The sequence below is a fragment of the Perca fluviatilis genome, chromosome 24, assembly GCF_010015445.1.
Source record: "Perca fluviatilis chromosome 24, GENO_Pfluv_1.0, whole genome shotgun sequence".
NCBI classification, from domain to species: domain Eukaryota; kingdom Metazoa; phylum Chordata; class Actinopteri; order Perciformes; family Percidae; genus Perca; species Perca fluviatilis.
Window position 1 is genome coordinate 15,660,085 of NC_053135.1, and position 22,802 is coordinate 15,682,886.

A 22,802-nucleotide genomic window follows, 5' to 3' on the forward strand; every position below is an offset into this window, starting at 1 on the left:
TAAAGTCTTGACCTTAAATGGTCTAAATATTTCGCTTCAGCCTACAATAACATACCACCACATACAACGTATACAGTATGTACGCATGGATGTTTCTCAGCTAGAATCTGCATCACTTTTGGTCATATTGTGATGCAATTTCCTCGGAGGCGGAACCATGGAAAGATAAAGCCCGAGCAGGCTCGGAGCCGGACTCATTACAGTGACGCACACTCGGAAACAACAGAAGGATGTTGCTTCTGTCAGTGCTGGTCCCTCTTCTCGAGCTGCATTTCTGCGGAATCAAAGTTCTTCTCTATCAGACCTTCAACAGACCTTTTACGCTCCCAGGTCAGCTCCCAGTATAAGTTGTTATATTGTATAAATGTCTCTTTCAGTGCTGCTTATCTCTCTTCTTCAAAGGTATCATTTTCCCCGTGCGCACGCCAGACTCCGTTAGAAATGGGGCAATTTACAGAGATATTAGCTCATGTATCGACGAATAAACAAGGAGCTGATGGATTCTGAGTCCAGACTCTTAAACATCGACGTCTTGTGATCAGTTCGGCGTATATTTGACACGAAAAGCACGTGCAGTTTAGTGTGGCCCTCGCGACACATGCTAATCTCCGAACAAAATAGTGACAAATTAACCTCGTCAACCAAATCTGGAACAACGCTGCCAGAGGGATCATATATATATATATATATATATATATATATATATATATATATATATATATATATATATATATATATATATATAATGAATGAATGTGTGTGTGTGTGTGTGTGTGTGTATATGTATATGTATATATGTGTGTATATATGTGTGTGTGTGTGTATATGTATATGTATATATGTGTGTATATATGTATGTGTGTGTGTGTAGTATATATATATATATATATATATATATATATATATATATATATATATATATATGTGTGTGTGTGTATATATATATATATATATATATATATATATATATATATATATATATATATATATATATATTATATATTATATATATTGTGCAGTGTCACACAGGCACATAGGACATTTTTGTGTTGTAAAGGTCCCAAACGCAGATAGGAAATTTGTGTGATTGTTGCTCAGATTTTTGCACACCTGCACAAAATTATTCTACAGCTACCAAACGTTTTTACAAGCTCAAAATAATAATGACCTTCATATGGTCCCATACAACATCTCTCTTGAACGGTTTAAACAAAAGCTTTACATTATAAAGTTCATGAAGGTAGAATTTATCAGACTACTGCATCACTGCAAGTATTTCCTGCCTTGACGTGATTTTTTTTTTTTTCCTTGTAATTGAGTTTCTTGTTATGTGTGCATGTCAACATTAGGGATGTAACGATGCATCGTGAATGGATTAAAGATGGCTATATTTGAAGCGTGTTTTTGTCAGTTTACGTTTTTGTCGCTTTTTATGACGTTTTAGGAGTTTTTGTTGCTTTTTTGTCTTAGTTTATTCATTTGATGAATTGATTGTTTTATATTTATGTAGTTAATTTGTCGTCAGATTTGTTTTAGAAATGTTTTTGTTATTTAAGATAAAACGTAACAGAATATTGTCTCTGCAGCTCATTTTGTTAAAGGTCCCATGACATGGTGCTCTTTGGATGCTTTTATATAGATCTTAGTGGTCCCCTAATACTGTATCTGAAGTATCTTTTATATAGACCTTAGTGGTCCCCTAATACTGTATCTGAAGTCTCTTTTATATAGGTCTCAGTGGTCCCCTAATACTGTATCTGAAGTCTCTTTTATATAGGTCTCAGTGGTCCCCTAATACTGTATCTGAAGTCTCTTTTATATAGGTCTCAGTGGTCCCCTAATACTGTATCTGAAGTCTCTTTCCCGAAATTCAGCCTTGGTGCAGAATTACAGCCACTAGAGCCAGTCCCACAATGAGCTTTCCTTAGTATGTGCCATTTCTGTGTCTGTAGCTATTGAGGAGGAGAGAGGGGAGGGCAAGGTGGATGTTTGGGGTGTGGCCTTGACCAACTGCCACTTTGCTCGTTTGAAAGCCATGATGTCTCTCTCTCGTGGGTGGGCCAAATTCTCTGGGCGGGCAAAGCAGAGAAAGGGGAGGTAACCTTGCTCCTTATGACCTCATTTCGTTAAGAATCCTGAAAAGATCGTATTGTCAACTTAAAAACGTGATTAGGGAGTTGATTGTATCGTTACATCCCTAGATTTAGATTTTCCATCTCAGTGTAGCTTCATAAATGTCTGGAATGTTGTTGTTTTTTAATCAACATCCTCACATGTTTACCATTCTTGTCAGGTGCTCAGTAAGTGAAGGCATCAAAGTGGATTGCTTACAAAAAGGAACCAATGGAGGGTAAAAGTTCAGGACCTTCATGCTCTGGCCCCAATCTGGTCGCACACCCGCGGGCGAAAAGCAAAGTCTGGAAATACTTTGGCTTTGACACAGACGCCTATGGCTGCATATTGCACTGGAAACGGATTTACTGCCGTGTATGTATGAGTCAAATTGCCTACTCTGGAAACACCTCCAATCTTTCTTACCACCTTGAAAAGAACCACCCTATAGAGTTCAGCGAGTTTGTGAAGAGCAACACGGATCAGATGCGAGAGGCATTTGCCACAGCGTTCTCCAGGATAAAGACTGAGCCCTCGGGTCCACACGTTCAGCAGCAATCGCAGGACACCAACTTAAGGCAGAGCTCGGGCTATGAAAACAGACGACAAAATGATCTGACAACCGCTGTCATCAACTTCATCTGTGAGGGGTTGTACCCTGTGTCTGTCGTTGAAGAGCCTACTTTCAAGACGTTAATGAGTACCGTCGACCCTGGGTACTCTCCACCGAGCAAAGGCGACCTGGCAGTTAAAATGCTTCCTCAGATGTACTGCCGTGCCCGGGACATGGTCTTTAGTGAACTTGCTGGGGTTGTGAACTGTGGCGTTACTACAGATCTTTGGCAAAGCCAAACCCAGAACAGGTCGTACATTTCGCTCTCTGTGCATTCTGTTAATTACATCAGTGCTACTGGCTTCTCTATGACCAACAAGTGTCTTAAAACTTTCGAAGTGCAAGAGGACAACACGGCCGAGAACATCACAAGAGCGATGTACGAGGCATTTGTTGAATGGGGAATAACCCATAAAGTCAGCGGTGCCACCACAAATGGTTCAGTGGACATCATGAAAGCATGCTCCCTCCTGGAGCTGTCCGTGGAAATGCCTTGCCTCGGACATACTGTCAATCGCGCAATGGATGAAGCCTTCCAGCTGCCGCGTGTCGACAGCTTTTTGGGATGTTGCCGCAAGCTCATCGATCATTTCCAAGAACCGGCAATGTATCTGCTAAGGGATAAACAGAAGCAGCATGGCCTCCCTCAGTGTGCGCTCATCACAGACCGAGGTAGATCTTGGTTGGCCACGTTGGCAATGTTGCAGCGACTGAAAGAGCAACAGGTTGTTGTAACCGCAACGCTTGTAGAGAGTTCAAGCGCTCATCATTTCAGCTTTGATAGCCCTGACTGGGCCTTGTTGGAGGGCTTGATTTGCGTTCTCCAGCCTTTTAAAGTTGTGGCAAACATGATCACTTCTTGCAGGTACCCGACCATTAGCATGGTTAGGCCCGTGCTTCATATGCTGCTGAACACCACTCTTAAAGCAAAGGAAGGGGACCTCAAAGAGATCAGCATGACCAAAGAGGTCATCTCAAAGGTCCTGTCAAGCACCTATTCACAGAACACCCAGCTATCGCAAGAAATTTCAACTTTCCTCAACATTGCGACATTCTTGGATCCTCGGTACAAGAAGCTGCCTTTCCTGTCCACTCAGGAACGCTCCAAAATTGAGAGTAACATCGTTGACGAGGCAAAAGCGGTCCTTGAGAAGCAGATTGCCGAGCGACCGTGCCTAGGTGAATTCTCCTTGATATCAGACGAGCCACCTAGCAAAAAGCAGACGCCTCTACGAGAGTCTTCAGTCGGCAGTGCAACCCAAGACAACCCTTTGGCTGCCATATTTCGTCAGACCGATGCAGACCAGAGCCAGGAGGAGCTGCATGCCCAGGTTGTAGAGGAGCTGAGCAACTACAAATCACAAAGAGTCCTAGGTCTGAATGAAGACCCTTTGCTGTGGTGGTCGAGTCATGCGCCCTTGTTTCCCACCCTCCCCAAGGTGCTCCAGAAGTACTGGTGTGTTCCTGCCACCTGTGTCCCTCCTCACAGGCTGTTAAGTTCCTCTGGGACTGTCCTGTCTGGGAAAAGGAACCGCATAGCCCCAGCTTTAGTAGATCAGCAGGTCTTCTTGTATGAGAACTCGCGGAGCTACTGTGAGCCTGAAGCCTGTGAGGACGATTTGGACAATGAGGGAATCGGTAATCTGGGACAGCAACTTGAATGACTGGGCTGAAAATTGCAAAAAGTCATAGTATTTTGTTGACCTTACGCCATGCATAAGGTGCATTAAGAAATAAAATCAAGGTGTATTAGTCGGTCATTATTAATGTTATGGACCCGTAATAACTTAACTAGGGCTGGGTATTGTTTTTATAGTTTCATCTGCATTTGAATGGTGTCACTCGGTTTAGCACCGGACTTCACATAAGGTGATGACGACATCACAAGCGTAGAGATAGGCCTGTAACAATTATTAAATAATTGTCTAACCACATAATCACGTTATTTTGTACAACCAGTTTAAGAATTAAAGCATTTTTTTTGGTAATAGATTGGTCACACTATTGTTTGGATCCACCATCGCCGGTATTATGCTAAGGTAGTTCCACGGGGATCTGTACAGAACTTGTTTGCTAACTTTTGCTAAGGTCCTAAGGGGTATACCATGTTGATGGTAATGTTTGATTTTGTTTAGATGTGCCAAATTGTAAAAGTGATTATTGCTCGGACTGTTTGGCTAAAACTATGCTAGCGGCAGCTGTCACTTGTTGCCATAGCAACTCCAAACATCCTGGGCTGCTTTTTTTTGTTTATGATTAATGCTTTGTTTTTTGACGGGAATAAATGTTCTACTTTTTTGTCCATTTAAGCAAAAAATACAATGTTTTATGATAATAAAGAGGCGTGGTTTACTTTGTAGGCTGTGAACCTGCGTATCTCAGTCACATAACAGTGATATATAATAAAATATGTATCCTGGGATTCATTTAAACTTCAATTTGTTTGAAAAAGTGAGAAATAAATAAATAAATAAATGTATTTCACTAAAAGAGACAATTATATTGGTAATTACAATTATTTCTTAGACCATTAATTGTCCAGCAAAATTTGAAATTGTTACAGGCCTATGTACAACGTGATGATGTGAAGGAAAGATGCCTTAGCTTTGTGCTGCAAAAAGAGTGAATGCTCTAGCTGTTATGGTTTTTATTTTAGATCAATTTAAAGCGGGTTATGTCTGTATACTGTATCGATACAATACCATATCAAAACGCCAAGTATTAATCTTTTATTATATAAATTGCACATGAGAATTCAACTTTTTGGTACTAGAATAAAATCAATTGCTTTTTAAGTCCACTAGATGGTGCAGTTAAGTTTGTTTTGTTGAGAAATGTATCTTTTTAGATAAAACTGATGTTGACAATGTTTTTCTTTTGGGGACATAATTTGAAGTTGGAAAAAAAGGTAATAAACTGCAATATACTGCAGAATATCACAATAAATATATTTAAAATTGTAATAATATTGTATTGTGGGTCTTCTGGTGATTTCCACCACTAATACCAGAGACAGATCAATTCTGGGGTTCATGAATTGATATCAGATTATTCAAATGAAAATCGGTTTGACTCACAAAATTCATAAAAACCCAGCCCAAGCAGTAATAACCTTTTTTTTTTAGTCCTATAATATGTATAGAAATCATGTGGCCAGGGTTTTTTCTGGCTCAGAATGGGCCTTTGGGGGTGGGGGGTGCTGACTACTCACAACAGATCATGAGGCATGATCAGTCTGCTTACAGTCAAGGCAAAGAGTCTGTTACCTTAGTTGACAGAAATCTATGCATTTTTTTGATATTTCTGACAATTACATAAACAAATGTATGTTATGCTTGAGTAAATAAAACCCCAATTAACAAAACCTGGGTAAAAAAAATAATATTAATATTTAAATAACTCTCCAGGAGAGTCTAACACAGCCTGACTCTGGAGATATAACTGAGATCAGCGTTCATATTTAAGTTTATCTTCTGCTTGTTTAATGGTTGTTTGGAGAATTGCTCTTAAACAGACATTTAGGGGTGGCAGTAGCTCAGTCCGTAGGGACTTGGGTTGGGAACTGGAGGGTCGGTGGTTCAAGTCCCAGTACGGACCAACGTACAGAGTGTGGATTGGTAGCTGGAGAGATGCCAGTTCACCTCCTGGGCACTGCCGGGTGCTCTTGAGTAAGGCACCGTACTCTCCCCCCAACTGCTCAGGGCTCTGGTCCAGCACTGGCCGCCCACTCACTCTGACATCTCTCCATTTGTGCATGAATAGGTCCTGAGCATGTCTGTGTGTAGTGATTTTTAACAAACAGTGTAAATTGTAATTTCCCCTCTGGGAATCAATAAACAGTATATATTATTATTATTATTTAGAGATTCAGAGAATCACTATTTTTATTCTCAATTCTTATCATTTAGGTGCCAGTGATTTTCTTTTGGGGCTGGCTAAAACCTATTTAGGGGGGTGCCAAAAAATCCTCTCTGCAGGAAAAACCCTGTTATATTATTGCCAAACCCAGCCATTTGTTTTTTTTATATATTTTATTTTATTACAACGCTTGCTGCATGAGAGTGAAAAGATTACCAATTCAATATCATGTCCCTGACTTTCCATCCATCGCCATCATCAGGTCAAAGTTTCAGTTTGTCCAAAACTTTGGTTCATGACTTAACTGACATTTATGATAATGATGAGGACTCGTAAGGCTGGGTTTAAAAAGCTAAAATTGTTTTGCAACTAAAAAGATCCCAAATCGACATTTAAATCGTAAATCAATTCGGGAAATCGGTGGCCCTACCCAGCATACTCTGCATTTTAGCATCGTGAGCATGTTAAAATCCAGATGTTAGCATACGACTTGAAACATATCTGTTCATGTATCAAAGTAAAAAGGCGTTATTTGGAAATAACTGTCTCCAGCTCTGAACTTGACACAACAAAATGAAATCATTTTCATCTCATTCTCGGAAAGAAAGAACTTGAAGATGGAAGGAAAGGAGTGTATAAGAGTCTATAAATCAACGTACAGTAAAGTTTATGTAAATACCTGTGTATTGCAACAATGGATGATATTTAAAAAAAATGGCTTGCTGTGTAGAACACTGGCATAAACTATGATGTAAAATGACTTTATGAAAGTAAAGATTTGTTTATCAACATTTGCCTTACTTGTTGTCCAAACTTTCCATTTTTATTGCAACATTGATGCGCTTTTCTGAACACGATCGCAAGTATAATAATATAAAGTAAATGCTTGCTCATGGGGGAATTACTGGAATTGTTGGGTCTTTATAAATTATAGAGTGTGGTCTAGACCTACTCTATCTGTAAAATGTCTTGAGATAACTCGTTATGATTTGATAATATAAATAAAATTGAATTGAAAGTATATCTTTCACAGGGACAACAGATTCTGTTTTAATAGATTTTTGTCGAGGTGCTTTTGTCGCTTTTTTTAAGCGTTTTTTTTTTTTACACTTTCCTCAACGTTTTTGTTGCTTTTTTGAGGCTTTATTGGACACTTTTTTTGCACCTTTTTTGAATGGTTGATTTGATCTGGACCAAGTCGCTTTTTTAAAAACATTTTCCCCTCGTTCCCTTGTTTTTATGTTTTTGACCCTTTTTTCGACGGTTCATTTGGTCTGGACCAATGGCAATTCATTTACATTGTAGCATTTTGTCTGTCGTTTGGGTTACTTTGCACACCCCACTGTTTTCTCTGGTCCAAATAAGCTCATGAGTTGGTGAAACGCACCAAAATGCAGCAACTCAATGCGAAGAGTTCCTGTTCTGTTTTAGAAAGTCGGGCCATAATATGTTCATCGGAGCAAATTTATCTGCGGCTCCGCACCACCTCACGACTCCCAAGTTTTTTTCAGCAAGTTGCCATCAAGCTATGTTGCTTGAGTGCAATCTTGTCTTCATCCCATAATGCGCAGCAGCAGCTGACTACGGCAGCTGATTTAGTCAAAAAATGCGCAGTTCTTCCAGCAGTCGGGTCTGTTCTGTTTTGAGGTCGGACAAACTTGCTTTTTTTGCCGTTTTTATCGCTGCTTTCGATGTTTTTGGCACATTTTGTTACACACATTACACACAGGCCTGAAATTCCCACACATGCTGTTACAGCCACAACAACAAACAAACTACATGTAATTGTGACCGTCAACATATTGAAGAACACCAAACCCGAGGATTAGTTCAAGTAAATTCAACTGGTGGATTTATTCACAAATTAACAATCGGTGATTTATCCAAAACTATGAGTTCCACTTTGCGCTCAACTACCTGGGCCACTTCCTGCTGACCAACCTGCTGCTGGACACGCTGAAGAGGTCAGGAGGAGTGGGGCCGCTGTTCCGGGATCGTCAACGCCTCCTCGGCTACGCACTGCGCAGAAGTGGTGCACATGGAAGACTTAAACAGGAGGTGAGTCTCATCAGCAGTCGACCTGCTAGCACCGCTACAGACTCTGAAGTCATTCAGGAGATTTAGGAAAACATAATAGTTGTAACATTCTATCTTTTCAGCCTTTTTTGGCCTTTTTTATTTACATTTGTCGCTTTCTTTGGCATCTTAAAAATAAACTTTTTAAACAAAAACAAAAACTACATCTTTGTCGATGTTTTGTCACCTTTCTCCTACATTTTTGTAATTTTTTAGGGAAATTCTGTAGCTTTTTTTCAACGTGTTTTTTTTGTTTTGTTTTACACTTTAGAAAGGTTTTTGTCGCTTTTTGACATTGGTAATTTTTGTAGGTCTTTTAAATGTTTTTGACGCTTTCTTTCTTTATTAGTTACGGCTACGTTAGTTACGTACGATAATTACGTAATTTACTTAATTTACAGCTTGTGACTGCCTGTAATGCAACGTCTTAATACCAAGTAAAAAGTTGAACTCCAACAATATGATATTCAAACTTTTGACTGCTTTCTTTAATAACTACAAAACACAATACTTGTACTTTTACTTTTAGTACATTTTAAAATAAACTACTTGCAGTGCTTAAGTACAAACATTTTGAATACTTTAGTACTTCCACTTAAGTGTTGTGCTTAAAGAGCACTTGAACTTCTACTCAAGTCACGTTTTTGATAGAGCACTTGTACTTTTACTCAAGTAAGGGTCTCTAGTACTTTATACACCTCTACGTGAGGTTTGGTAACAAAATGATTGGTTAGGGCGAGGAAAACATTACTCTCAAACAGGTATGACCGTTCTATTTAACATCGTGAAACACAGTGGCCGTTTTTAATTAGGGTCTGGTGGAGCCAGACGTTGTAAACATTGGGGGCTCAGCCCATGGGGTCTGGGGGTATGCTCCATTTACAGCAGCTATATGCACGGTTTTTCAAGATATTAGACTATAAAAAGCCTAAAACTGTACATCATTTGGGAAAACATTATAGTTGTAACATTCTATTTTTTTCAGATGTTTTTGTCACTTTTTTCCATGGTTTGGTCACTTTGATGCTTTTTTTTCAACATTTTTGGTGGATTTTTTCATCCTGTTTTTTTTTTTTTTTTTGAGAAAACGTTCATGGCTGGAGCCCCAGAAGCCCCCCTTTTTCTCCATTAGTCACTTAGAAGAAAAAAAAGCACTAAATATCAAAAGGTATCCTTTAAACAAAAGGGGAGCTCAGATCGTACCCTGTGGAACTGTTCACCAAAGTGAAGCTGAATCTTTACTTTGAATTGTAAACTTTTGCATCTTTTCCATAGATTAACCCCCACATTTAGAGCTTAGCTTCACCTAAACAGAAGACAAAACAATGCCTTATTTTTTTTCTTCTTCACGTTGCAGCCCGGCTAGCAGCCGACGATTACAGCGTTCTCGCTCAGTACCTGGACCAATTTCAAATATTTTTTTTCACAACACATCAGCCACACACATTATAACAGGCTTGAAATAATGAAGTTACCCCTTTTAAAGCTGGTGATTCTGAGGAACCAAACTCCTCTTCTGTACCAATCAGTGTACGCTGCAGTTGCCTGTGAGATGGGAGGGAGTGGGGGGGGCCACAGGAAGCAGTCTTCAGACACTACGACTCTGAGCTGCATGCCAAGCTGTGGAAAAAGAGCTGTGAGCTGGTAGGCCTGACTCCTCCTCTAGTTGCATTTTTGTCGTTTGGGCTTTTTTTCCAGCCATTTTTATTGGGGGGTTTTTTTCCGACGTTTGGGTCGCTTTTTAGAGGCCGAGCAGCAAAGTTGAGGCTTATTCTGAGAGCAGATCGATGCATCGTGTGTGATTGATTTGGACATACTACACTGACTTTCTACGCTTTTTTCATAATGACTTTTAATTTATATCATGCTATACTACAACTTACTATGCTATGAATTTTTGACTTACCATACTATGACTTAAGACTTTTTTTCTGACTTTCGACATACTAATTACTACTTAATGATTTTTTCGACATGATATACTATAACTTTTTATGACTGAAAGAATGTGTGGTTTCAACTGATTCAACATCATTCTTCAGAATCTGGAGTTTTTGATCATGTGAAGGCCGCCGCACTGGGGATTTTCTTCCTCTCGGGGAGGATTAAGGACACAATGAAAAGCCTTCATTCAGCACAAACTGTCATATGCAGCAGCAATCTCATGTGGAGAGTCCAGTCTGTATCAATAAACCCAAGCAGAGAGAGGAGAGTTCAGGACGATTCCTCTTCTATAGAAAATATGACATGCTTTTCATTAGTTGTGTATGTTAATTACTTTCGACGCCGAGAGAGGCCGTTTCATTCACAAGTGGACCCTATTATGCAATTGTCTTTTCCATCACTACCCACAATAATTGAAAGATCTTATTTCTTTGGAAAGACTGATTTCAAAATTAAATGTTTGCTAATGATGCTGTAAACAAAAATCTTAAAAAAAAAAAAAGCACCAAAGTGAACAATAGTTTGATAACAGTTATGCCAAACCTATCCATTATTGGGAAAAGAGTTTGGACTGCATGTCATCGAAAGTGTTCCTGTTTTTAGGGACTCCGCAGAACCCCCTTCAAGAACCTCTGCAAACCCACTGGAGCTCCACCACAACAACTGAAAAGAAAAACATATTTTCACATTTGCACCGACAGTAAGAGGAGTCAAATCAGACGCAGCCAGTCACACAATCTGCAATGACATGGAGTAGAATTTATTTAATCAGATCATTAAAAATGGCCCCGTGAACCCAGGAAACATTTACTACACTTGAGCTCTTTCAAAGTAGTATTTTATACATAGTTAAATTATGTAACAAATGGAAATCTAAGAGCTTGTTCTGATGTGCAAAGATGCTGTAAACAAGGTGCCGTCGTAAAGAAAAGAATATAGGGTAAATCATTTACAGAGATACAAAGAATGTAACTGTAGAAAAGTAATTGTAACTGAATTACAATGAGATGCAGCCAGCAGTTTCTGCTCCACAAAAACCTGGTGGACATTTTCTTTAAGCAGCGGATCATAGGTTTCAATACCTGAGATGGAAAAAATATACAAAACTTTTAGCTCAGCCATTACAAACTTCTCATCTACAGATTTAAGAAAGGTCTTGCATACACTCGCAGAAAATACTGAGCACCCACGTGTGCCAGACTGCCAGTAGGCTACATTCATTTAAAATTAAACACCGCAGTTGGTGCCAAATGGAGCGTCTGGCATAGTGGGATTGGTTATGTCACTGTCAGTCCCCTGCTCCATATCCTATTAGGGTTGTGCCGATTAACAATATCATCGTCCATCGTAATGGCTGGCCAACATCACGATGGAGAGCCACCATAGCAGGGACAATGTTATGCAGGATTTATGAATGTACGTTAGCAACAGTAGGCTAATTCACGAGGGTGCTATTTGTGTGAGCTTATATTGCGCATCTGTTCATGTGCGCTGTAACAGTTAGGTTTCGGTTTATTGAATGCGTTATTCAGTGCAAACGTAACCGAGAATGTAGTTTAATCTCAGTAACGATGGTATATTAGGTTGTTCCTCTCGCTCTGTTAAAGCCAAACGTTCCACTGTACTGTCGTTACGCAGATCACGGACATCTGATTGAGTCTAGACTTTACGGCGCCGTAAAAGTAGGTCAAATTGTAATTGCTGCCCCTACCAGCAGGCGGCAGCATAGCCATGTAATACTGTCCATTTACAGAGGGCATTGCAATGTATGTCTGGTCAAACTGTTAGCTCATAGTAGTAGAAAAAAAATGTATTTAAAGAGATATAGTAAAATAAAAAGTGCTTAACCCCCCGACGACGATAACATCGTCCATCAGGATGTTTTACTGTAAACATCGTCAACTGGCAATTTAGGGGACATCGCCCAACCCTATAGCCTATCCACCAATCACAGCGTCTCTCGGATGAAAACGCCTCTTTGGTGACCCCCCCGCCCTCCTATCCGATCGCAGTTACACTTCTCATCTCCAATCCTGTCTGTATTTCTGAGAAGTGGCGCTGTCCTGAGTTGAAAGACCACTTCACGGCTTTATTATCCAGTTAATGGGCGCGTGTGTGTTCGTGTCGGCCGCTGTCCATTTCCTAAGGTTCTGAAATGCAAACATTTTTTGACTACTTTTTTTTTTTTAAAAGGGCGTGCACGTGTACCCACGGAGGAAAACATAAATCACCGCCTATGCTCGTGCCTCTCTAACTTAGGCTACATACAAGCATTTTCGTTTTTAAACGGCTTTTAATAAAATAAAAACAATCTCACAAGCATTTTAGCACCGTTTCAACTAATCTTCATCCATACCAACGTGCGTGAAAACGGTTGTAGCTTGTTAGCCATGTTAGAGTAACCACAGATAGTCGAGGCTGCGGTTTGTTCTTTCAGAAAAGGGTCACCTGATGGGGTTGTGACAAATCAGGGCAGGGCACAACAGGATTTATAAAACCCAATCAGGAAGCGAACGAGGGCGTCCGCGTCGTCCTTTATCAAAAAGGTCTCTGCCTTTGACCGTCCGGACTGAAACACAACTCCAGGGTTTTCAAATTAAAAAACGGGTTGGCAACATTTTCAAATCTCTCCGTTTCTGCCCGTCCACACTAAAACACAACTCCGGAGTTTAAGAACCGAAACGGGGGCAGCACTGTTTTCCAAACGCCTTCGTTTAAGGGGCATCCGAAGCGCCGGAGTAGTAAGGACGCGAGGTGTGTTTTTGAAACGAAAAACTTTAAAGTTAAAATGAATATAATAAATTGGAGCCCAATAATGTTTTAAATTAACATTTTTGATAGGCATTATATTGATTTTAAAAAGAATTGGGAGCAAAGACACAGAGTACGAATTGGGACATTGTTTTGACCTCAAACACATCGGTAATTAGCAGTTTAAAGTGTGCCGTTAATCATTTCTGGCCAAATTAAAAAGGCTGTTCATACTCAAAATAGTGTATGAATGGATGAACGAACAGTGCTGTAAAATAAAATTACTCCTCGTCTTCGTTTTAGGGGCTCCGTAGCAAAAGATATGCGTTTTTAAAAACGTATTAGTGTAGGTGTAGACTAAGGCGGTGTCTCAAACTGCCTACTTGCACACTTCAAAACACTTAGTTTTAAGTATATAGTGTAGATAACGCAAAAAGTCAGTGCACTGAAAGTACCCGGCTGACCCCCTAAAAACGGTCAAAAAGCTCAGTGTGGGAACGATGGACACTACGCGCACTAAACGTGCGCCATCTTGACTACAAAGCGGAAAGGGGAGGGACCGGGGACGTCGACCGGCAGCTGATTGGACGAACGCCTCACGTGGGTGTGGCTTCTCCCGGATATCACGACAGCGCAGAATGGCGGCTCGCTCAGAATACGATCTCGTATTTTACGTAAATAGTTCACCGAAACGTGTTTCTGTTAACATTTTAAACCAGAAGTGGGCCATACAGTTGCTGAATCTGTCTGTTTTTTTGATCGACAAAAGTTTAATAGATTTGTCAGATTTTGACATGTCATTTCCGGTAAGCGTTTTAACCTAAGTGTTCCTTTTGGGACAATACTAACCATGGTCGGTGCACATTAGCAGTGTACTGACGGAGGTATGCGAAATAAGACACAGCCGTTACCCAGCGGCAGCTATGCACTTTTTTTCAAATTTATCAATAGATCTTTTTAGGCTTTTGGCGCTTGTAACTATTTCAACGTTAGTCGTTTTTTGCGATTTTTGTTAAATTTGTCGACATTTCTGTTTTTCCGAACAACATTCAAAATATTTATTACGACTAGTTGTTAACAAAACTGAGTCTATAGGAAGACATCTTGACTGAATGGATCTTCTAAAAGTTTGACTGATTGTTTGGCATCAAATGATTTATTTATTTATTTTTTTAAGACTGAATAATCCCATCAGCTTTCACCTGCACACCAACTATAAAACAACAAAATAGATGTCCCGAAAATGTTGAACCCCCAGCTCCAAACTGATTTTTTAACATTCTATGACTTAGAATGTTAATGTTAGGTCTATAAAATGTCAGACAATGGTGAAAAATGTTGACCAGTTTCTCCACAAGCCCAAGAGACGTTTTATTTCCACTTCTTTAACGTGTTTAATTGTTTGAAATCTGCAGAAAAATTCTGCGGAAAATCTGCGGAATTCAGCAGACTGTTCTGCTCAGGTCTGCTAGTTTTTTTTTATTTTGTTTAAAATCTGCTAAAAAAAATCGGCAGAATTCTGCATCCGTGTGGCACTGGCGATTAGCTCTATAATGATGATCTCACCCGAAGAAATGCGTCTTGGGTCTGGACTTAAAGGACGCCTTCGCGGATCCGTCCAGCTCCTCCGTGCCCCGGAACGATGTGCTGTGGACGATTTGGGACGTCCTCGAGCGGAGCTTCTGCAGCTTGGGCTTCATCCTGTAAAGCGAGGACTTCCTCCTGAGGGGTTTCTCTCTGGGGGCCACCCCCCCGTCCACAGAGTCGCCCAGTGGCTTCAGGTGAGACTGGAGAACCCTGGAGACGCTCCAGCGTCTTCCTGCGTCCCTGGGGCCTTCGTCCTCGGCGTCGGAGTGCTCGTACGCGCCGACGATGTCCCGTATGTCCACGCTTACGTTGTCCGTGAGGTAGTGGCAGGCCTTCCTCCCGCTGTAGTCTCGGGCGTCCACGTCTGCGCCGTAGGCACCCACCAGCAGCTTCACCACCTCCATGTGGCCGTGCATGGCGGCGACGTGCAACGGCGTGTAGCCGCTGCTCGACCGGACGTCGACGCTCGCGGGGACGCCGTGCTGTTTGGCAAAGTTGACGATGAGCGCGATGAGCTCCGGCTTGCCCAGCTTGGCCGCCCAGTGCAGGCACGTGAAGCCCGTGACGAAATCCTTCCGCAGGACGAGGCTGGGCTCCGCCGCGAGGAGCTGGTACAAGCTGGCCCACTCGCCGTCCGAAGCGCACAGCATCCACTCGTGTTCCAGCGGGTCCAGAGTGGCCGAGGCCCTGTCGTCGTCCGGGTTGGAGGAGACCATGGAGGCGGCATCGCTGTCGTTTCGGGAGGACATCCACGCTGAGCTGCGGAACACTGAGCTGCGGAACACTGAGCTGCGGAACACACCGCTGCGCCTCACCTGGAAGAACAGGGGGAGGGAGGGAGGGAGGGGTTAATCCAGACAGCAAAGTCAATGTGACCCGAAGTCAACACAAGGGCTATGCACAAAAAGATACTGGACGCTATCCAAAAAGGGGTACATTTTTTCAAAAACAAAAAGAACGTAGAAAAAGCATTAAAAACATTTTTCCGGAAAAGCGTCAAAAAAAAAAAAAAGGCATCAAAACAAGCATTAAAATTTATATTTTTATATAAATTTTTATTGTAAGTTTTTTTTTTTTTTAAACGTCAAAGAGGAACGAACGGAGAAAGTTGCCTTGTTATTATTATTATTTAAAGTTGTAAATAAGGTAATACACGTTGCCAATATCCCACCAAATATGCAATATATTTAACCCTTGTGTTGTCCTCCCAGGTCAACATTTACACAGTTTTTACATTTTTGTCGCTTATTTCAACATTTTTGGCACTTTCTTCCCCCCTTACTACCAGTGTATTCACCACTAGAACCAACATATTTACACTAGTTTTACACTTTTTTTTTTTTTTTATTCATGGCCAATAAACCTCATCTGAAATTATCTAATTTCTGAGTTATAAAAACGCAAAAATGATGAATGATTTTGACGAATAGTTAAGTATGGAGGAACGAAGGTGGATAATCACAGATAGCCTATGTCAAAGTGTAGTCAGGATAGAATTGAATAAAAATGCAATGAAAGTAGAGATCTGATCTGTAATTTCACTTGTGAAGAGCGTTTTATGGAACCATCAATGTTATTTCAGGGCAATTTGGTTGAAAGAAACCCCAAATATATCATAGAGAAATTTGACAAAAGGACAGTGGCCGGGTTAGCTCAGTTGGTAGAGTGGGCACACATATGTAGAAGTTTACTCCTCGACGCAGCGGCCGCGGGTTCGATTCCGACCTGCGGGCCCTTTGCTGCATGTCATTCCCCTTCTCTCTCCCCTCTTTCATGTCTAAATCTGTCCTGTGAAAATTAAGGCTTAAAAAATGCCAAAATATTTTTGGGGGATTTGATTCCCAGCCAGACTCACCTGCGGGGAGCGGTCCATCGTGACCTGCAGGAAGGGTCTTCCTTCACTCCCGGACAAACTGCGTTTGGGTGTATCCTCTTCAGAGTTTGGAACGTGCCCTGCTTCTTCTCGTGAGAGCGACTCGGTGGCAGGTGTGTCTCTGGGACTGGGTCCGGCTGCCTGCTCCGGTAATCCTGTGGGACCAGTTTGTGCAGGCCCGTGCAGGTTGAACGCCGATCCCTCTGCCGCGGGGAGAGCGGATGCCTCGGTGACTGCAACCTCTGGTATGCGAGGAGGAGTTTTCCCAACACGCTCCTTCATGGACTCCCTCTGCTCCCTGCGGAGGCTTCCTCGGTTTCCCATCTCCCCTGAGTGGCTGTCCGCCTCTTCCACTACACAGACGGACTCATGACGCCGACTCCTGTCGTCGGTTTCGTCCGGGGAAATGGTTTTAGCAGTGGAGAAAGCATGCGGAACCCTCACCTGGCTGTCGCTTCCGTAACCTGAGCCAGGTAGGGTTTGCCGTTGCGCCTCCCCGCCTGCTGCTGCTGCGTCTCCGCCGCATGCTCGGTCTGGATTATACGGCTTAATGAGCCTCTCTTGGTTTAAATCCCTCTCCGTGCCACTCTCCTCCTCTGACCCGCGGAACTTTTTTCTCAGACAGACGTATTTAACTCCGCTCTCGGTTTTCACGTACGCAATGTGGTCAACGTGGCTTTTAAAGGCCATGCGGGCGGCCGTTTTCTTCTCCGGGTCCTCCGGGAACACGACTTTGAAATGCTCAATTAAGTCCGTGTTTTTCACTTTGCCCCCGTTCTCCTTCACAAAGTCCAGAATCGCCTCTTCAGTACACTCGGCGGCCATTGTTAGCCAGAGGGTGGGGGGGAAAGTAACGTTAACCGTTAAAAGTCACAGACCATCTTTTGTAAGCATGCTTTTCTGTCGTAGCGCCCCCGAGCAGAAATATTCACCGAATTGTCCTCCGGAACAGAAATGACTGAAGTAGATCCGTTAATAGCCTACGTGTACAAGTGACGACACAGGTGTGAGGCATCGCTTTTTACCTGCGTTGTATTTCTAGCGTTCAATCAGGCGTTCCCTGCCTCTTAGCAACCGAGGGCCGGAAAAAAAGACTTGGCGGACTGTACCATTTAGTCTGTAGGGGGGATTAAATTGTTAAAAAAAATAAAAAATAAAATAAACTTTATCGTGTTGCTATTCTTTTGTACACGTTCAAGCATGAATGTTTAAAATGAAATAGCAATTATTATTATTATTAACTTAAACTGGATTTTGTTTAACAGCATGATAAAAGAAATTAAAAACATGCAAAAGGGGGATCAGAACAGACATGAATCATAATTAAGCTCACACAAATGTTATATAGGTACATAGATTTAGGGTTTTATTGGCTTTCTTGTTTTAAAGATTGATGATGATGTCGTTTTAAAAAAATTAAAAGGGATGGTTTGTTATTAGATTTATAAATATGAGCTCTTGCAAGTAGAAGAATAAGAAAATAAAGTCAGAAAAAAAGCCTAAAAAACCTATTAAAATAAATGTTTGTCATCCTGCCAGTGTGTACAGTATGTTGTGGGAAACGTGAAGTGGTTGCTGCGTTGCGCAACAGGACTGAGTCAGCCAATAGGCTTACTGAACACAAGAGGTAGATTAACTTCTAATGCCATTTCAGCTCAAGGGAGACGGTGTGTCAGATCAGTACTGAGCTAGCAGTTTGATGGTTTATCTCATGAGCCTTCATCTACACTACTATGTTTTCATTTTTTTTTTAAATATTCGACTTTTTCCTAAAATAATCCGACTTTTTTCTCAAAATATTACGACCTTTTCCCACAAAATGTATATAATGTTCTAACATTTTGGATTTTTTTTCTAAAATATTTAACTAAAATAATCAGACAAAATATTGAAACTTTTTTTCTCTCAAAATATTCATGACTGATAAGACCCTATCTGGAGGCTAAAGGCCGTTTTATGCTTCTGCGTGGAATCGAATCTTTCTGCCCAGGGGTGTAGCACAACATTCTGGGCCCTGTAGAAAGCAATTCTCTATGGGCCCCACCCCACATCCACAGCTATTCATTCTAGCATCTTTTGGGGCCCTCATCACATAAGGGCCTTGGGTACTCAGTCCCCTTTACACCCCCAGACTGACACCCCTGTTTCTGCCTGTTCAAGGAAGTTAATCCTCGCCACTGTCGCACCAAATGCTTGCTCTTGTTTTGTTGGGTCTCTGTAAATTATAGTGTGGTCTAGACCTACTCTTATCTGTAAAAGTGTCCTGAGATGACTTGTTAGGATTTGAAACTATAAATAACATTACAGTGAATCTATAAACATGAGATGGTTTCATAAAACGCTTGCCAGGTTAAACCTGGTGTGTACAGTATGTACATCCATGTGGTATTAGGAAACTAATGAAAAATGTGAAGAACACAGCCAGCTTTGGAAAATGCTGCTTAGTAATGTGAAGGATTAGTGACGGCCTGAGGAATGCAGTTATTAACCAGGATTATGTTTCACAAACCCGGGTCTATAGAGAACAAAAAAATAGTTAGGTCTCAATAAATAAATACATACAGGCATAAATGCAGAAATACCTCATTAACATATGGACACAGAAATAAAGGAACCACAAGAATCACCATCGCAAAACCCACCAGACTCCATTTAAATAAACTGTGCTTTTAGTGTGTATAGAGCAAGCCTATTTTTCACATCTAAATCTGTGAATTAAGGGTTTATTTCAACCAAACCAGAGTGTGCGATTGTTGGAGCAGAGGAAAGAGGAATCAAGACGGCTGTTGATAGTTTGATTTTGTTTTAGTTGACTTTGAATGAAGTGAATTTTATTATTTATTATATGATAAAATGACTGTTTATTTAAACGGGGACTGGTGGGTTTGGTGATTGCTGGGCTGTTTCATGTTAAACAAAAGGGATATTGGTCTATCTCTGTAGGGATCGTTATCATAAGATCGCTTATGTAAGCTTTGAATGAAATATTTTTGACCCCTTTTTTTTTTTTTTTTTTTTACTTTATGAGTTTTTTTTTAACATTAATATGTAGGGATGGCTGAAGTGAAACTGATGTTCCGAAGCTTTGCCGAGATCCCGAAGCGCAGATGTTTCGAAACACTGATCCGAGCGATTCAAAACACTGATGTCAGCGTGACTACGACTAAATGAAACACCAGAGTGTTTCACTAGTGTTTCAACAGGTGGCATGGTCCGCCAAATCAGCGTTTGATTGACAGGGTCGGGAACACACATCGCACATCAGTACAAAAGTGAAGTCAACGCACCTTGACCTCGTGGGTTTTTGTGAGATGAGTTTGATTTTGAGATAGCGGATATTTGGTGATATAGTGACATTCAAAGTGCGAGTTGTTTAGTTATATTTAGGCTTACATTTAAATTTACACATTGACTGATAGACTGAGACAGACAGAGTATAGACCTACATACAGTGACACATTAATAGATAGATAGATAGATAGATAGATAGATAGATAGATAGATAGATAGATAGATAGATAGATAGATAGATAGATAGATAGATAGGACAGGACAGTTTATGGGAACGTTTTAATGATCGTATCTGTAAAACCCAGATTATACATAATGCTACAGCTGAAGCCACAGTGGAAGTGAAAAAATACCTCCACTCTGCGTTTTTGCCCAGAACTCATGATCCCCTAACTTACTGGAAAGAGAGAGCAGTAATCTTTCCTCATTTGTATGTCCTTGCTAAAAAATATCTTTGCATGCCAGCAACAAGTGTCCCTTGTGAGAGGATCTTTTCAAAGGCTGGAGAAATTATCTGTAAAACACGAAGTAGGCCAAGTCCTTCCACAGCAGAGAAATAAATATTTTTGAATGAAAATCTATAAAAAAGTGAGACATTGTGGCTTGATTTCTTTTATTAATATTCATTTTTTATGACCAAAATAGCATTATGCACAGTGAGGAGTCTGCAAGCCTTACAAGCTTCACATATTAGAAAAATAATACAATACAATAATACATTTTTTATTTTTTTAATGGCTCGTTATCAAGGTTGTTTCAGATCACCACCTGCCAGTGACCACTAGGTGTCATCGTTGAGACGGGTGTCAGATTGTTTCGAAGCCTCGACACAATATGACACATTTGCTTCAACTGTTTCATTGTTTCACGAAGCCTCGATCTGCCCACCACTATTAATATGCGTTCCCCCAGCCTGCCTATGGTCCCCTAGTGACTAGAAATGGCGATAGGTGTAAACCGAGCCCTGGGTATCCTGCTCTGCCTTTGAGAAAATGAAAGCTCAGATGGGCCAATCTGGAATCTCCCCCCTTATGACATCATAAGGGGAAAGGTTACCTCCCCTTTCTCTGCTTTGCCCGCCCAGACAATTTGGCCCGCCCATGAGAGAGAGAGAGACATCATGGCTTGCAAACAAGCAAAGGGAGAAGGGTCCAGCTTCGGCTTGCGGCCGCTCACGCTTGAGTTATTGAGAATTGGCTACATTCGAAAGTTAAAGCTCCTTTTACTAAGATTGTGTCGCATATATCATTTCTTCCTCATCTCTTCAGTCTGTTCCGCCAGACAAGTACGAGTGTGCTCTTTGTGAAAAGAAGGGAGACTTTACTGTAAGCTGGACCCTCATTAACAGGGCCACAAGCAAAACGCAGTTAAACAGGTATTTTTGTTTTGTTTTGGAAAACATACGTCATATTAAACATCTCATGTTTTATTGAAATAACTGACTACAAATATGTATTTGGTATCGCCTCATGACTGTGGTGAACAGTGGATGAAATGTAAGACCTACGCATTAAAGTACAGCAAAATGCAGTGTCACAATAGTAAAGTTAAAATAAAAGTTAATAAGTGTATTCAAATCGAATAAAAGCGACAGTAATAATAACGCGGTCTGGCATATCTGGCTTCATTATTATTGCTACATGACATTTCACACCATCATTACTGCATTGTCAGATGTATTTGAATTTACACCAGAAGAAACAGAACGGGTTACTTTGTATGTACACCCTGACACATGGTCCCCAGGACATTGACTTTGTCGTTGAACTTTTGATAAATAGAGCGTCTGAAAAAGGAAAAAAAAATGTATGTAACAAATAAATAATACAATTACTATTCTTTTTATGTAACAAAGGGGTGTGAAAAAAAGTATTTAATATGTACTTGCTGCATTTATTTACTCTCTTTTTCTCTTTTAGTGCTTCGACCTAGAGAGAGCCTTCTACTACTCTATTGTGACCAGCCCAGGAAAAGGAGAACACACACAGACAGTAGTTGCATTACCAGGACTCACCCATGCAACAAACACAGCTGCTGCCTGTCACCCACCTTTTTGTGTCCTCCAATAAGCTGGGACTTTGACCCTAGAGACACCCTGAGCTACGTGTGCACCAAATGTTGTGTCAAGTGAAAACTTTGACCTGTTGGGACCTGCCATCCGCAGAGCCACTGCGGATGGCATTCAGTTGTTTGAATATGGTGAAAGAATTCCCTTACTCTCCAAGTATAACACTTGGTTAAAACAAGCCAAACACTACAATATTTCTAACTTCCAGACAAAAGTCCAAGAAATAAAAGTGGACACACTAGGTGCCAGCAGCAGCAGCAGCCATTATACAACTCAGTAATCCAATCCAATGTTCCTTAAAAAAATGGCATCAAAGTGAGATCGATCAGGTGATCCTGGATAGCAAAACATGGGATTTCCAAATCCAGATCAGTTTGATCCAGATGACTTTTTTTTTTTGTTGAAAAAGTGGGCCCAGGATACCAAAAACGCTAAAATACTTAAATAAGGTTGTTCGGAACACAACAATTACGCTCACAAAACAAGGAGGGTTTGATGGAGAACAGATGAATTAAGATGAAAAAATAAATAAATAAATGCCAGCCCCCTTCACGTCAATCTAACGTGTCCTCTCATATATTTACATCCACATCTACGTGGTTGACTCAGTGTTCAGCACTTTTACTGCA

At 40.9% G+C, this 22,802-nt stretch overlaps 2 protein-coding genes and 1 long non-coding RNA gene across 3 annotated transcripts; 2 read left to right on the forward strand and 1 right to left on the reverse strand.

Moving 5' to 3' along the window:
* Window positions 1-210: 210 nt before the first annotated feature.
* On the forward strand, window positions 211-5,553 carry LOC120554210 (E3 SUMO-protein ligase ZBED1-like). The gene is made up of 2 exons (XM_039792947.1): window positions 211-330; window positions 2,294-5,553. Exon 2 carries the CDS (start codon window positions 2,344-2,346, stop codon window positions 4,387-4,389), a length of 2,046 nt encoding a protein of 681 aa, XP_039648881.1. The 5' UTR covers window positions 211-330; window positions 2,294-2,343; the 3' UTR covers window positions 4,390-5,553.
* A 6,499-nt stretch (window positions 5,554-12,052) lies between these two features.
* LOC120554219 (ankyrin repeat domain-containing protein SOWAHC-like) lies at window positions 12,053-17,883 on the reverse strand. The gene is made up of 2 exons (XM_039792966.1): window positions 16,797-17,883; window positions 12,053-15,756 (listed from the first exon to the last, which is right to left on the reverse strand). The coding sequence occupies exons 1-2, from the start codon at window positions 17,637-17,639 to the stop codon at window positions 14,917-14,919; spliced, it is 1,683 nt and encodes a 560-aa protein (XP_039648900.1). The 5' UTR covers window positions 17,640-17,883; the 3' UTR covers window positions 12,053-14,916.
* On the forward strand, window positions 17,154-22,731 carry LOC120554272. Its single transcript, XR_005638343.1, has 2 exons — window positions 17,154-17,287; window positions 22,025-22,731. It is a non-coding gene; the product is annotated as an uncharacterized LOC120554272 (long non-coding RNA).
* The last annotated feature ends 71 nt before the right edge of the window (window positions 22,732-22,802 follow it).

Bases quoted from the DNA above. Each gene is read 5' to 3' on its own strand.
- LOC120554219 (XM_039792966.1), bottom strand. From the start codon at position 17,639: ATGGCCGCCGAGTGTACTGAAGAGGCGATTCTGGACTTTGTGAAGGAG. The intron at 15,757-16,796 runs GTGAGTCTGGCT...CTGTTCTTCCAG, and splicing joins CGATGGACCGCTCCCCGCAG to GTGAGGCGCAGCGGTGTGTT.
- LOC120554210 (XM_039792947.1), top strand. From the start codon at position 2,344: ATGGAGGGTAAAAGTTCAGGACCTTCATGCTCTGGCCCCAATCTGGTC.